The sequence below is a fragment of the Acanthochromis polyacanthus genome, chromosome 10 (genome assembly GCF_021347895.1).
Source record: "Acanthochromis polyacanthus isolate Apoly-LR-REF ecotype Palm Island chromosome 10, KAUST_Apoly_ChrSc, whole genome shotgun sequence".
Taxonomy (NCBI): Eukaryota; Metazoa; Chordata; class Actinopteri; family Pomacentridae; genus Acanthochromis; species Acanthochromis polyacanthus.
Genome location: NC_067122.1, coordinates 11,746,184 through 11,762,513, shown reverse-complemented (window position 1 = coordinate 11,762,513; position 16,330 = coordinate 11,746,184). Strand labels below are relative to the sequence as shown.

Below are 16,330 nucleotides of genomic sequence, written 5' to 3'. Positions count from 1 at the left end.
CTCAAAAACGGATTAACGAAACTGGAGGAAATTTTCAAGGAAGGTCAGAAATGACACAAGAACCAACTGATTAGAGTTTGGCAGTGATACATCTTATAGTCTGGATTTTGTTAAAGATTTCGGTATCACTGCAAGATAGCACTCTGTCACTGTAACTATGACAACGAGTGAACACTACCTGTGTTTCCTGCTGATGATAACATGATTGTGATCCTCCTACAAATCCACCACTGTGGACTGATCGAAAATGATATGAGAAACAATTGATTAAATTGTGGGAGTGTTTCTGAGTCCCATCAATTCCTGCTGCCTGCTACAAAATTAGGTCACGTGATCTGTACACAACGAACACATGCATAACACATGCCGGTGCTCAGCTCACCGTCATTTTGTTTGTGGGTACATCTATTTTAAATGGCCGCATTCTATGGTGCCATGATTTCTGCATCTTTTTTTCAAGATTTCAGCCATCTGAAATCATATGACTGAGCAGCCTTGGCCAAGTACTGTGCTCTCTGAGTGCTTTTTTTTGTTTTTTTTGTTTAGTTTAGGTTTTTTTTTGTTACAAAAGAGTACTTTATAAAAAATTTTGACCTATTCATTAATTTGTACTTATGTGGTAGAAGCCTTGAAAACAATATCATACAGTTGATCACAAATGTTGGGATGTCATTTCACTGTTTGTAAAAGGATGTTTGCAACAGTGATATTATTGTGTATAAATCAGCTCAGTCTGACCAATAGCTGCTCTCCGGCTCCGTGTTCTGGCTCCAAAAATCCAACATATCAACCAGGAAGTAGTTTTTGTTTTGTTTTGTTTTTTTCCCTGAATGCAGAAACCAACGGCTGACGTCACTGTAGCTACGTCGTTCTTTTTACTGCATACCAGTAAACACACTTCACTTCACTTCCGGTGTGGAGCTCGTCGGGGAACGCTTTGTCGTATCTCTTATAGGAACAAATTTACTTTAAATTTTTGTGTACTGGTAGTCGAAAACTGAAACCATGAGGGCATTTGTCCTGGCCGTTGTCTGCTTGATCTGCTACATTGGTCTTTCAGTGGCCAAAGAAGGTAAGTAATGTAGATCTGTTGTACTTGTGTTAGTTTCGATTTTACAAGTGGCTGCGTCATGAGACGAAATGTGAGTTTCCGACTTGTGTTCAGTTTGTATTTCAAATATAAGAAGAAATAATCCATGAACAGGGGTTACATAGGTTGTCCAATGGGTTCCAAAAACATTTTGCGGTAGAATTTTCCAAGTGTAATTTTTTAAAAACCTTATTTCCGGTGACTCGTAATCGAAGTCTAATAAATTGTTTCGGTGACTATTCGTTTCCTCCATTTTGAACTTCTTAAATAATCAGATCAGTTCTGCACTTGCCATAATGCCACTCCTGCAAGTATCATTGCATTAAAATAACAAAAATGAAAAATCACTAACTAATCCATTTCTTACACTTGTGAAATAACACCGTAATTATCTCGAGGAGACTGTAGTTAGACTTTAGTGTTTCTAGTGTTTTAAGATTTATTTTCTAGTTTTTTAGCCCTTATTTTGTTGAAGTAATGAAGAGAGACAGTATCTTTGAACCTTGGACCTTGAACCGTGAAAATGGCATAGGAATTGATAGGAATCAAGCCAGGGATCTGCTGCTCAGGTTATTGTTTCCATGTCGCATAGACTACAGTCAGGTCCCTCATATATCCATCCTTAAAGTGACTGTTTTCAATCAATCAAAGTTTAAATTTATATAGTCCTTTACAACAGCCCAAAGGGTCACCAAAGTGCTTCACAGTGAAAAGCAAGAGAATAACTTAAAAACAACACAGTAACTTAAGACAGAGACAGCAGTAGAACATACACTAAAACAATAAACATAAACAGCAGTGAAACAGCACTAAAATATACATATAAAAGCAATAAAAGTAATCAAATGTCACAGGTCCACTAGGTATTGAAAGCCATTTTAAACAGAAAGGTTTCGATTTTAAAAGACCCAGGTCAGTGAGGGTGCGCGGTCAGGGGCCAAAAGTATAATCTGTTTTTCTGACCAAACCAACAAACGAAAAAGGGAAAAATGGCTCAATTTTCCTTTTTTCGTTTTCAACCAAAAACGAAAAAACGTTTTTTTCTTTCTCAATTCAAAACCAAAAACGAAACCAACACATGCAAATTACGGCCGAATTTCGTTTTTTGGATTTCAATTTTCCGTTTTTTCGTTTCAGGTCTCAAAACAAAAAAACGGAAGCACGTGACCTCTGACCGTCACGGGTCAAATGGACTCCCTACCAAAAGAAAAGCCTTACTGATAAATGGGTAATAAAAGATAAATTACGTTAAATGGCGTTTTTATTTTTGCACAGTATTTATTATATACACTACTAGGCTTGTGATAATGTTAGAAAATAATAATAATTATTATTATTAACAACAATACTACTACTACTACTACTATAATAATAATAATAATAATAATTACAGGTCCGCTGCCTGGCCTGGATACATCTAATGCGTGGACGCGAGATCGTTAAGTGTTCACCTTTGCAATAAGTGTGACATCAACCGGAGTGCCGGTTGATCCTATGTCTGTTGATCATAAAATACGTGGGTCATTTTAACTTTGTGACATGTCAGCTGCATGGCGTGTGCTGATGAGAAACTCGGTCGTCCGGGAGGAGCTTGGAGTAGAACTGCTGCTCCTCCATGCCGCTTTACGCGTTGAGAACAGCTGGATGAGGCAGCTGGAAAAGAACCGTTTCCCTTAACTTACTAGGCTACCATTCAGACAGTTTTTCCCTTTAATATTATTAGGATTACAAAGGACTACATTTAAACTTACGCATTGATCCAGGCAGCAGTGTTCTCCACGCCGTCTCTCTCTCTTTTGCAGCTGCAGCGGTGTTGCACTTCTTTCTAAAAACGTGTTCAAACTCGCCATATGAGCGCGTTAAAAACTTCCAGTTCAAAAAACGCAGCCTTTCGCTTCCCCGTTTCCATGGTGACTCGTCGAATCGAGGTTCCATGCTGTCTTTTCAGAGTTGCGGTGCACGCGCTTATCTCCGGGTCAAACTACTCCGAGTTGATTAAACCAACTCATATCAGCCGTTGTGAAACCGAAAACTCAGAGTTTCTATCGCAGAGTAGATCAACTCAGAGTTGAGGATTAAACTCAGAGTTTCTTAAAGCTGCTTCGTGAAACAGACCGAGTTTCTCATCAGCACATGCCATGCAGCTGACATGTCACAAAGTTAAAATGACCCACGTATTTTATGATCAACAGACATAGCATCAACCGGAGTGCCGGTTGATGTCACACTTATCGCAAAGGTGAACACTTAACGATCTCGTGTCCGCGCATTAGATGTATCCAGGCCAGGCAGCGGACCTGTAATTATTATTATTATTATTATTATAGTAGTAATAGTAGTATTGTTGTTAATAATAATAATAATTATTATTTTCTAACATTATCACAAGCCTAGTAGTGTATATAATAAATACTGTGCAAAAATAAAAACGCTATTTAACGTAATTTATCTTTTATTACCCATTTATCAGTAAGGCTTTTCTTTTGGTAGGGAGTCCATTTGACCCGTGACGGTCAGAGGTCACGTGCTTCCGTTTTTTCGTTTTGAGACCTGAAACGAAAAAACGGAAAATTGAAATCCAAAAAACGAAATTCGGCCGTAATTTGCATGTGTTGGTTTCATTTTTGGTTTTGAATTGAGAAAGGAAAAAACGTTTTTTCGTTTTTGGTTGAAAACGAAAAAAGAAAAATTGAGCCATTTTTCCCTTTTTCGTTTGTTGGTTTGGTCAGAAAAACAGATTATACTTTTGGCCCCTGACCGTGCGCATGTCAAGGGGAGCTTGTTTCAGAGTCTGGGTGCAGCTACAGAGAATGCTCGGTCGTCCCAATGTTTATATTTTGACATTGGTACTTTCAAGCAGGATAAATGTAAGGAATTTAGGATAAGGTCAAGATCTAGAGTAAGATGATTTAAATGATGACGTGAATGTTGGGCCACCTGTGTAAAGTGCACACAGTCTCCCTCTCAATTTGGAGATAATGTAGATTGTTTTGCTATGTGATGCTACTGCTGTTTAACAAAGGCAAAGAAAGGAATGCAACATTCCACATTCGTTGTGCCTAAAAGCAGATTTCCAAAGTTATGTCGATACACTCTATAACTCTAATACTGAAAGAGAAAGAGCTGAGCTTCTGCTGGTACAACTAGGATGTCAGCTGAGCTCTAATCGAGTCCCTCACCATTATGCCTCAGCCCAAAAATAAAGAAAAAACTCTGAGAAGTGTGATGTATCACAAGACTGCACCAACTTGTCTCATACATTTATTCACAACACATTATGAGTTTGTCAACGACATATTTTTTTTTCATATGTGAACTGATTTATGTTTCTCATTAGCTTCTCCCAAGGTTCAGGTGTATACCCGTACACAAGGAGAAGTCGGGAAAGCAAACATCTTGATCTGTCACGTGAGTGGGTTCCATCCACCAGAAATCACCATTGATCTTCTCAAGAATGGAGTGAACATGACGAACACCCACCAGACTGACCTGGCCTTTGATGAGAGCTGGCACTACTACCTAACCAAGCATGCTCATTTCACTCCCAACCAAGGAGAGAGGTTCGCCTGTAACGTGACTCACATGGGAACGTCTAGGCTGTACGACTGGGGTATGTGTAGTTTCCAGTTCATTTCTCTCTGTCTACTGTCCTTATGAGTTACTGACCAGCACTGATTATAGATTTTAGTATTGTTAAATAAGGTCGTACATAGTTGCAAGGTTTTTTAAATGCAAATTTTAATTTTTTTTTTTTTTTTAACGATACCTACTTAGGCTATGATAAGTAGATACACTTTTGTGCATCTCATACACTTTATATCATGCGTAGTTTTTTAAAATTATTATTTTGTTGGTTTGTACTTGGTTTGTTAGACTTTTTTTTTGCTGATTTTTTTCTGAGCATTTGAAATGTTGAACTTTTTTGTATTTCTGTTTTAAAATTCGAAACCCTTTACGTGGATCATTCCACATTTACAGCATACATTGTCCAGATGTGAGCTAGATATAATGTGTTTTTTGTTGTTTTTTTCTCTACAGATGGCGATATGTAGATGTTAAGCTACACCTCACTCCAGGTATGTACTCTATTCATTGTAAATGGTATTTAGGAATTCAGAAAAAAGTTTCAGTATTTTATATGAATGTGTTTGTGCAGTATTTGACTGAGTGACAGCATTCTGTTTTTACACTTTGTTTACAACAGGTGTCTTCACCGTGAGATGGAGAAGATCAGAATGTGCCTATAATCGTGGAGTTGTCTGAAATCTTGGGTTTCATTGTAAAAGCTTGAACTGCACTTTCATCAGCTGTTTCTTTTTGTATCAGGAAATCCACATCACAGTATCGCTTCATATAGTAATTGTTGGGATTTTCAGATAGGTAGCGAAAACAGATAACTCCGTTTTGATAAATTTTCAGAAAACTTTTTTATTGTTTACTTGAGATAATATCAATCAAACTGAAGTTGAGTGGATTTGACTCAGTAGAAAAATACATGACAAAGTGAAAAAATAAATTATTAGTGTTATTATTATCTCAAGTAAACAATAAAAAAATGAGTTTTCTGAAAACGTAGTTACCTGTTTTTGCAAATGAACTCTTCAAATGTAAACACTGCACTAATCTTGTTTTATTAGTATCTCAGTCAAATGACATATGACCCAAAATGCCCCTTTATGAGTGTGTGTGTTTAAAGGATATGATTTCCATGTGCCTTACTGTCTTGTATGAGCTTTGAAACAGATCTTTCGTGCTTTAGCCATTCCTCCTTTTATAGCACTTAATTAACAAAGGCTTTCTTTAAGGGGTTTCTGTCTAAATAGAAAAAATTGACAAGGGAAGTGTGAAATTTATGCAGGCTGCTTGGTAGCAATAATTTAACAATAATAATTTTGCTTCTCTGCACAGCAAACAACAAATTTGCATTTTTTTTGTGGTCACATTGAGCGCAGTACCATCAGAACTATTGTTAGATTTTTATTTTCAGCCAATATTTCATGCAGAATTGCAATATTTTAAAGCATATCTAGCTAAAGTGTAATATTGACACTGGCCTGTAACATTGACAGGCACTAAATACCTGTCAGGGTAAAAGTTGACAGTTAAGTTTGAACTGTCACATGAAATATTTTGCTTCTCAGTTGAAGTTTCCTTATTTTGTAAATGTGTACATTTGAAAAGCATCAGCAAAAAGCCAAAATGAGTTGGGAAATATTAGCCCATCCAGTCTCATGCATCTGTTGTAATGTTTTCAGGAGTGACATTACTGCAAACTTGGAACCTAAGCAACCTAACATGAATCATTTTCATTAAACATAAATTCACACCAAATTCTGGTTGTTCTGGTCTGTGAGTCCCAACATCACTGGGCAATATCTTCCCATTCTCACAATTCACATTTTAACACTTGCTGACAAGACTTTGTTGATTGTAATTGTGTTTCCTGGAATAATCTTTTGCATGATTTTATAGTCCAAGACGTAAACCTTTGAGAAGGGCAAAATCGCAGCCAGAGAGACACTTGCAGGAGAGCACAGGAACAGAGAGGAAGCTCCTGTTAACATTTTGTGAAAACGTGGTTTACATTCATTATTGGTAAGTCTCATTAATCTGGCCTGCAGACTATCGTCATCGCTGAAAAGTTTCATTTATATAAAAACTCTGGTTTGTAACAGCACTCCGTTCTTAGTGATGTTTATGGACCAAAATTGGTAATAAAATGTGGATAAAAGTCTTACCCGAATGGCTTCACGCAACTCAAAGTACACTACAGTTCAAAAGTTTGGAGTCGCCCAGACAAAACTCACACTTTTACGCATGTGCTGAAATAATTGCACAAAGATTTTCTAATCAGCGATTAGCCTTTCAACAGCATTAGCTAACACAATGTAGCATTAGAACACAGGAGTGATGGTTGCTGGAAATGTTCCTCTGTACCCCTATGGAGATATTCCATTAAAAATCAGCTGTATTCAGCTACAATAGTTGTTTACCACATTAATAATGTGTAGACTATATTTCTGATTAATGTCATCTTCATTTAAAAAAAAAGCTTTTCTGTCAAAAATAAGGATATTTCTAAGTGACCGTAAACTTTTGAACAGTAGTGTATGCCATGCGTATTTGTTATTGTAGCCTATTTACTTCAGAGGTTTTGAAAGTGATGCAAATTATGTGTTTATATATATTATGTATATAACTGAGACTACAGGCCATAGACTGTATAAGTTTATGTCAATAAATGACAAAATATGGCAACAGGTAGGTGGGTAGCAATATAAACACACTTTATTGTAAATTGCAGCAGGTGGACAGATTTTTCAGTATTTTTTCAGCCACACAGGCAGCAGATTTGTGTTATTTACTATCAGTTATTTGTTTGGTGTAATGGCACCTGCATCTCTTCTTCTGGACTATTTAAAGGGTTGGTCACAAAAATTACTCTCATACAAAATGATAACAAGCATTCCAAAGTACATGACTAACCTCTGTAAAATCCTACTGTGCACTTTATGTGGTGTTAATGTTTTGCCAACCACTACCACCTAAGAAGAAGAAGAAAACAAGCGTTTAGTTCCCGCATTCACATGTTTTGTTACGGTTGTAATATTCAGCTTAGCATGGGGGTGTTTGACTGTATCAGGTTCATGGTTTTCTTTGATATTTTGACCACTTTCGCTGATATTAAACAGGACAGACTATTAAATCCACACAGCGCCCTCCAGCAGCAGTGAGGTGCGACGAATATATCTCCGCTTCTTCACGTTTAATACAGTAACTGTGTGTAATTAGATTAATTTGGTTGGCAGGACAACTGAAACTCTGAATTAATATGACTCAGCTTACTAACAGTTAAATATCTATGAAGACGGTAAACGGTTAACCGACGTGCCACGCTTCTGCCGTGTCTCTCGTGTAACTTCGTCAAAAATAATCCACAAATAACGTCAGTTACATCAAATCAGTGGACTACGTTCTGTATTTAGGAAGTGGATGATCGATTACACAGCGCGAATGAAACCAAAAGTAATGGCAGCGGTGGGATTCGAACCCACGCCCCCGAAGAGACTGGAGCCTTAATCCAGCGCCTTAGACCGCTCGGCCACGCTACCGTGTTCCATGAACGGAGACATTATAGGATATGACATGTGGTTGCATAGATGTGAAAAGCCAAATTATAACGCCAGTAAATATGAAGCTGGTTAAGAATTTACACCACGCCTTGTTCCTTCGGGGAGCTATAGCTTTACAACAAATCAATTACTCATCCTTTTCTGAAACCTGATACTCCACTTCAGTGATGTGATATAAACTCCTTTAAAACCCTTACAAACTGCATCCTCCAAAGTGAAGATTTTCTCCAAGCTTCAACAAAGACTAAAGACAACCTCTACACACAATCAATTACTCATTACATGTCCACAAATCCTTTAAGAATATTTATTAGAAATACAGCTTGAGAAAGATAAAGCATGCTTTCCAGACCCCAAGCCCTAAACACATCATCTTAACTATTTGAGAATATACTCAGATCGAGGCAGTAGTACTTTGGCATCAACACCATCCAATACAGAAATCTAAAACACAGCCATGTACATTTTAAAACGTTTCAATAAAGAAATAATAAAAAAACAAACACCTCATGGTAAAGTACTGGACATAGATACTGACATCACACTGTACAATGTAAAAAATAATAAAAAGTGGGTATGCATGTTGACTAGTTGGAGCAATTAATCCGAGTGTTAGGGGGAAAAAAAATCAGCAATTCTTTAATGATCTATTAACTGCTGTCATTTTCAAGCAAGAGTAGTGAAATATTCTTCACATTCTAAAGTTCCAGCTTTTCAAACGACAGATTTTTTTCTCCTTATCTTCATTGTGTACAGAGCACAAGTCTCTTGTGGAGTACAGATAAAACATCCCTCAGAGGAAGTGGGATTCTCAGGTGGGCTCAGGATTTCTTGGCTGGGTAGGTCGGAGGCAAGAGCCGGTGGGAGTTAGAGCGGACCCACGGGTGGTCGATGACGCTCTGTAGAGAGAGGCGATCGATGGGGTTGTGGCGAAGCAGCTTGGAAATCAGGTCCCGAGCACCATCTGAGACGATTTTAGGGAACTTCAGATCCACCTAAAAATGGCAAGATGGAATTTATTCTTCAGTACAGTGACAACTACAGGAAAAATGACACTCCTCAAGATTTTAACTCAGCTAAATGTTGGATGCTACCCATTATGGAGATGCAAGGCACACTGTGGAAAAAACACAGTCTCTATAAACAGTTGATCAGTAAGACTAATGATTCCCAGATTAGTAATTGACCACTCATAGTTGAAGTTACTGTGCACTCAAAAATGTATTTTTGGCCATAATTACTTCTCTTGAATGCCTTCACTTCACTGTTCAGAATGATGTATGTGGAAAGTCTGACACTGGGCTGCTTTCACATTTATCTGGTCAATACTATACAGCCATGGCCATAAGTTTGGACACAAGTACCATGACGCTTGTGAATCTTAGAAAATACCACAAAATCGTCACTTAAAATACAGTACACAACTGCTGAGAACTATATTAAGTTTCATATTTTAAAAAAACATCAAAAGAGTTTGGTGTCATTTTGTTATTCTTACCAAATTCGGTTGTGAAAGTGCTGCATTTTTTTTGTTATTTTCTTCTAATATTATGTTTTGGGAACAAAGTTGTTCCAGTTGTTGTAATTTATTGATAATATTACATCCCTTGTTGATTTGTTGACTAATTAAACTGGTGCTGTCAAAAAATATTAGTTATGTTCTGTAATAGACATCAAAACAGACATAGTAAGTCATGCTGTGTCCAAACTTATGGCCATGGCTGTAAACAGAGAAATGTTTTGAAGCAACAGTTCCAGGCACTGTTCTCAGGAACCGTAGTGTTCCTGAGAATTACCTGAGATTGTAACTGAAGCTGAAAAAAGACACACCTGCCGAGTTATGAAAACAACATGTGTCTTTCATTTCTCTGTTACTGGTTGATGTCTTTAATCAGCCAAACATGTGCGGCATGTTTTTCTATCCTCATTAACTTCCTGGTTCCGGCTGCATGTTTCACATTCTTACATCTAAGTCTTCATACGACGCTGATCAAACTTCTTTTCACAGCTGCTGCAGCCAGAATTGCACATTTATCAGAGTCAAAAGGTTGATTTGATCAGTCAAACTGCTGAATAAATCAGCACAAAAATCTGATAATTTATTAATTTGACTTAAAGCGAGACACTACGGGTAAAAATATGTACATTTTTCATGCACTGTTTTCTGTTTTGGATCTTGAGGTGTTTTTGTGGTTGCCGTGCTGGTGTAAAGGTGAAGGCTAGGAAATGGAGATACAGCCATGGCCATAAGTTTGGACACAGCATGACTTATTATGTCTGTTTTGATGTCTATTACAGAACATAACTAATATTTTTTTTGACAGCACCAGTTTAATTAGTCAACAAATCAACAAGGGATATAATATTATCAATAAATTCCAACAATTGGAACAACTTTGTTCCCAAAACATAATATTAGAAGAAAATAACAAAAAAATGCAGTACTTTCACAACCGAATTTGGTAAGAATAACAAAATGACACCAAACTCTTTTGATGTTTTTTTAAAATATGAAACTTAATATAGTTCTCAGCAGTTGTGTACTGTATTTTAAGTGACAATTTTGTGGTATTTTCTAAGATTCACAAGCGTCATGGTACTTGTGTCCAAACTTATGGCCATGGCTGTACTATACTAATTCTCTGAACTCCTCTAAAATCTGAGTTTCAGGAGGAAACCTGTGAGTAGGAGTCCAGTTCCTAAACTTTTCAAATGAAAAATATTTGTATATTTAGAAATCCTGAATTTTGTGAAGGGAAGCAGGTCATTCCTGACTAGGAAATTGAACTTTAAAGAAAAAAAAAATCATAGAGTTATGGTTTGGAAGGAATCTTCAGTTAACATTGTGTCTCCCAGTTGTTCACATCTGTTGAGTCAATTACTGATTATTTTACACTGGCAATTTAAAAAGGACAATTCAGTGCATGTCATCTTGTATTTTTCAGGTTTAGGCTTTTACTACCATCAGTTCATAACACTGTACTCAAATTAATTCTTAAGAGCTGGAAAAACGATAAAACTCTAAAACGTTCTGGTAAGAACAATTCAAGTTAGAATAATAATTTCCCCTTTGTTTCTTAATACGATTGCATGTAGCTGATCTGTCAGATATGATTTAAGCACACAAACCTGAGATTAGCTACATTTATCTCAGATTTAAATCTGTATCATCATCTGACCGCTTGTGTTTCGTGCTCTGTTGGACTTTTTTTCCAGCAAATATCTTGAGTATAATACTATTATTTCTAACAAGAATAATGAAAAACTGCCAGAATATCCCTTTAACGCTTCATATTAATGTATTGCAAATGTGCATTAACCACTTCAGTGTTTTTCAAACACAAGAATGTTTAAAAGGCTTTCAGAGTCCAGGAGGGAGAGTGGAAGCAGAACAGGTCCTCACTCTTCAGTAACATTACCTGCCAAACACTCATTCCAAGATAAGCACCAGTGTGTTGAGCCCTGCTAGGCCAAAGCTTCACTACCTCGACTGGTGTCAGAAATTCAAGATACCTAAAAGTTCCTTCCACATAGAGCAGAATGACTGTGGTTTCTGGCAGATGCTGCTCTTAGATTTTACTACACCAACATTGACATGACAAATACATTTAATTGATTCAGTGCATCACACACCAACCTTCATAATTCTTTTGTATGTTTCTGAGTGGCTGGCTGCTTCAAATGGTGGGTTGCCAACTAAACATTCGTAGCAAAGGACACCAATGCACCACAAGTCCACTTTCTCACTGTGAGTGTGTCCCTCGACCATCTCTGGAGGAAGATAGTCCAGCGTCCCACACATGGTGCGACGTCTGGAAGAGTATAAAGTGAATAGTGAGTTAAGCAGGGAAGGCAGAGAAGTGGCCAGGTGTAACAGCACAGAGAAGGTTTTATAACAAACCACAGTGATGTGTTGACACTGTGATTCCTCACCTTAGAGATGGTGCATGGACAGACCAGCCAAAATCAGCAATTTTCAGCTCTCCACGATAACCGAGAAGCAGATTCTCTGGCTTAATGTCACGATGAATCACTTTCTTCTCATGGCAGTACAGTAGAGCGTCAGAGATCTCCTCCATGTACTGGGAAGTTAAAGATGTTCAGATTAAATTACATCCATCCATTCTCTATACACCGCTTTTATCCTCAGTAGGGTCGCGGGGGGTGCTGGAGCCTATCCCAGCTGACTCGGGCGAAGGAAGGGGACACCCTGGACAGGTCGCCAGTCTGTCGCAGGGCTACATATACAGACAAACAATCACACTCACATTCACACCTACGGACAATTTAGAGTAACCAATTAACCTCAGCATATTTTTGGACTGTGGGAGGAAGCCGGAGTGCTCGGAGAAAACCCACGCATGCACAGGGAGAACATGCAAACTCCATGCAGAAAGATCCAAGGGCCAGGCCAGGATTTGAACCAGGGATCTTCTTGCTGCAAGGCAAAAGTGCTAACCACTACACCACTGTGCAGCCAGATTAAATTACAACCACACCCAAATAACACTAGCAACATAAGACAATCAAATCCATTTTTGAAGCTGAACACATTACAGTAGAATTAATCATCACCAGTTTGCAAATTTGGTTTAGTTCTTACTGTGGCACTACGCCGGTCATCAAATCTTCCACATCTCTGTAGTTCTTTGTACATTTCACCTCGTGGGGCGTACTCAAGAACCAAGAATACCCTCTTGCGGTCGTGGAAATAATTGTAGAAGCGAAGGATGTTGGGGTGCCTGAGGAATAAAGAGCAGATTTTGAGGTAGTTTGTTGACAGAATTTCAAAAATAAATCTTTGAGCAAGCTGTATGAATACGAGTTAAAATATTGTATTATTGAAGTATCCACTTAATCTAGAAACAGACAATTACATCAAAAAAATCATTTGACTGTTTTTCTTGAGCTATCATTGCCATTAGTCACTCCTGCTGTCACAAAGACATCAGACGTTTTCTTTTTCAGACGAACATCATCACTGTTTCAGCTCAAGCAGTGCCAACTGTCCTGTATGATTTTAGTGTTTAACCCATCATCGAAGTGTATAAAAAAAATCTTAAAAACTATTAAATAAAGACGTATTAATTCACAGTAAAACTTGAGAGGCGTTTAACTAATCAAGCTTATATTTGGCACCAGTTGCATTAGGTGGGTGAATGCGACCCTTGATGAATGTTCCTGAAATACACAGCAGATGGCAGCAAGTACCCTTCCAGGAAATGTGCATAGAGATGTACAGAATTGTCTACAATAGGACACAGGAATTCCAAAAAAGGTAATTTTGAATGCCAAACAGTGTTCAAGTGGCAAAATGTTACTATTATTTTTCTAATTTTAAGTGCACAAAAATAGCCATAAAAAAAGAACTGTAAAATATTTTTTAAAATATAAGAGATTGGTTTAATTTGAGTCAACAATTGTTATCTAAAAGAAAACTAGGGTTTGACTGAATATCAGATCTGATATCCATATTATTGGTATCATTTTTGTTTTGTTTTTTTTACCAATTTTAACCAATTCCCAACAAAATAAATCCCTTTATTACTGCGCTACTTTGGCTCTGATGCAGCTGCCTCCTTTTATCTGTAGTCACAAGTAATAGCCTATCAACACTGAATGATAAAAGATGAAAAGTTCCCTTTTAGTTGAATATACAATAGGATTTTGAAGGTTAGAGTTTGTTTTGTTCTAAAATTTGACATCAACATTTACATTTTTTTCCTGCAGATGTCTGTCATTTCATAGCATTGTTTATTAGTAAAAAAAAAAAGGAAAAACAATAAACATTTGGATTGAACCACGTTTGAAAACCTAAATAGAGCGCTCAAGATACCCAAGCAGCATGTACAGCAACTTTGCAGCAGATGTATATCAACTTCAATACAAGAGATGACAAAAATGTTTTCAGGATACTAACTTGAGATGGGCCTGAATCTCAATCTCCCTCCTGAGTTGATGCTCCACACCTTCCTTCTCCATCTGGGACTTGAACAACACCTTCAGCGCCACAATGGCTTGCAGCTCCTTCACCCTTGCAAGGTACACATTGCCAAATTTGCCCTTTCCAAGCGGGCGACCGATGTCGAAGTCATCAATGGAAATTTTCCTGTATTAAGCGCAAAACATCACTTAGATGTTTGCGAACATTTAACAAAACAACCAATATACAAATAGAGAAGCACTACTCAGATACTTACTTTGAAACTAAGCTGGAGGATGAGCCAACACATTCTCTTCCGGGGCCTAAAAATGACAACACAATCAAAATACGCACATATTCTGAAATGTCTGAAAGGCATCTGTGTTTAAGGAGAAAGAACTTACCTGTGATGGCATTCTTGATTGTCTCTACTCGTGGCTTCACCAGAACACGTTGTGGGCCTGTGATCATACTTGGGGTTGCAAACTGATGTTCAGAGGAAAAACAAAAATGCAGCTACTTAACTGGCACAAAAACAACAGAAAAAAAAAATCTAACTCCAGGCCATAAAATTACAATAGTACTGAATGCTAGGCATTTTTTTTAACACTGATTTCCAGTTTTTTTCATGCCACTTCAGACCATGCTCAATCTGACATGTCCTCTTCTTAAGTCCGACTAGTGATCACTTTTCAATTACTTCTATAGCCAGTCTTTGCTATTATTACTTACCGGTCTCTGAAGACCTCTAGGCTCGTAATTTTCCTTATTCTGTGAAGAAATAAATACCACTCACATAAACTTACGGTAGTAGGAGTAGACACACATTTGCTCTTCCATTAATATTTTCTTTATTGTGCAAGAAATACTGTTTTGTACTGGATTGCATTGAAGTGATCCCTTTTCTATGACATCTTCAGAGTCAGTGTATACAGATTGAGAGATTTGTAGTTGAATATTTAGCTCCACGATGCTAAATGTTCTACCACATTCACATAACTAAACACAATACGACATGTGAGGTATATCAAATTTGTTTAACACATTATTGTCAAATTTAAATTATGTTTTTGGTACAAGTGTGCTCTATTGATACAAATCTGCATCTGCTGAGGACGTGTTGCACGTCCGAGTTAAATTAAAACGTTAAGTTGCTTCAGTTAAACAATGAAAATGGTTGTAGAGGCCACAGTTGAAGAGTTAAGTTAATTAATGTTAACAACTGCCTCAAAACTATGGTTGAATTCTAAGGTTGATCTACTTTAACTAAAATCTGTTTACTTATGTATATTTAGCGGGAAACATATATCACACTACTTGTTCTCATGTTTACCTCAAGCTAACGCTACAAGTTAGCTAGCTAAGGTAACTAGCAAATCCAAGTTTAGCTAACATTAGCTACAATCTGCGTCAACTTCAGCAATATATGCTGCGCTGTCATAAGCAGCTCGGTGTTTTCAATTACTGCCAAATTCTGTCTCTCCAATAAATAATAAAGAACAAATTACCTGCATTGTAGAAAAGGGAAATGATGGTAACTTTACAGCGTGGAAAATCGCGTCTTTCTATTTAGAACTTCCTCGGCCGCCAACGTTTTCAAAAAGCCCGTCTTCGCGACCGTCATTGGTCGGTGTGCTGCAAACAGAAGGCTCCCGTTGGCCAGAATTGCAGCAGGAGGAAGTGTGTGATTGGTTACCCCTGGCAGTCGTCCCGCCCTCTGTCGTGTTTGTCTTTGTATAAAAGAGGGAGTGCTCTGTTAAATGTCGGAAAACTGGATCCCAATGCCATTTAATTTTTTTATTGTATTTATTTATTTATAAAATGCCCATGGTGTCATCAGATGTCTTATGAAATATCAGGCAGATTCTTTACTCTCATTCAAATATAATCCCCCACATCATGGCCTTCTTTGTCTCTGATTGTATATTGTACTGATGATTCTTCCTGATGGCCATAATTACTAAATCGCGACATTTCTTTGTGAAATGTGATGCAATAACTAGTGAACATGTTTAAGGCTGAAGTTAAACAAACATCAAAAATAATCAGTGGTCTATTCTGTAATGTGCTTCTTAAAAACTTAAGTGACATCTTTAAATTCCTTATTTAATCAAAAACCCAAATATGTTTCACTAAAATCGTATAAAACAAGGAAAATATTAATATCACATATGCTAGAAAATC

At 37.4% G+C, this 16,330-nt stretch overlaps 1 protein-coding gene and 1 non-coding gene across 2 annotated transcripts; both read right to left on the bottom strand.

Moving 5' to 3' along the window:
• Positions 1-8,120: 8,120 nt before the first annotated feature.
• On the bottom strand, positions 8,121-8,202 carry trnal-aag (transfer RNA leucine (anticodon AAG)). Its single transcript has one exon. It is a non-coding gene; the product is annotated as a tRNA-Leu (tRNA).
• Positions 8,203-8,516: 314 nt separating this feature from the next.
• aurkb (aurora kinase B) lies at positions 8,517-15,783 on the bottom strand. Its single transcript, XM_022211716.2, has 9 exons — positions 15,655-15,783; positions 14,879-14,917; positions 14,551-14,632; positions 14,424-14,469; positions 14,144-14,332; positions 12,827-12,965; positions 12,157-12,305; positions 11,861-12,035; positions 8,517-9,218 (listed from the first exon to the last, which is right to left on the bottom strand). Exons 1-9 carry the CDS (start codon positions 15,658-15,660, stop codon positions 9,045-9,047), a joined length of 999 nt encoding a protein of 332 aa, XP_022067408.1. The 5' UTR covers positions 15,661-15,783; the 3' UTR covers positions 8,517-9,044.
• Positions 15,784-16,330: the final 547 nt, after the last annotated feature.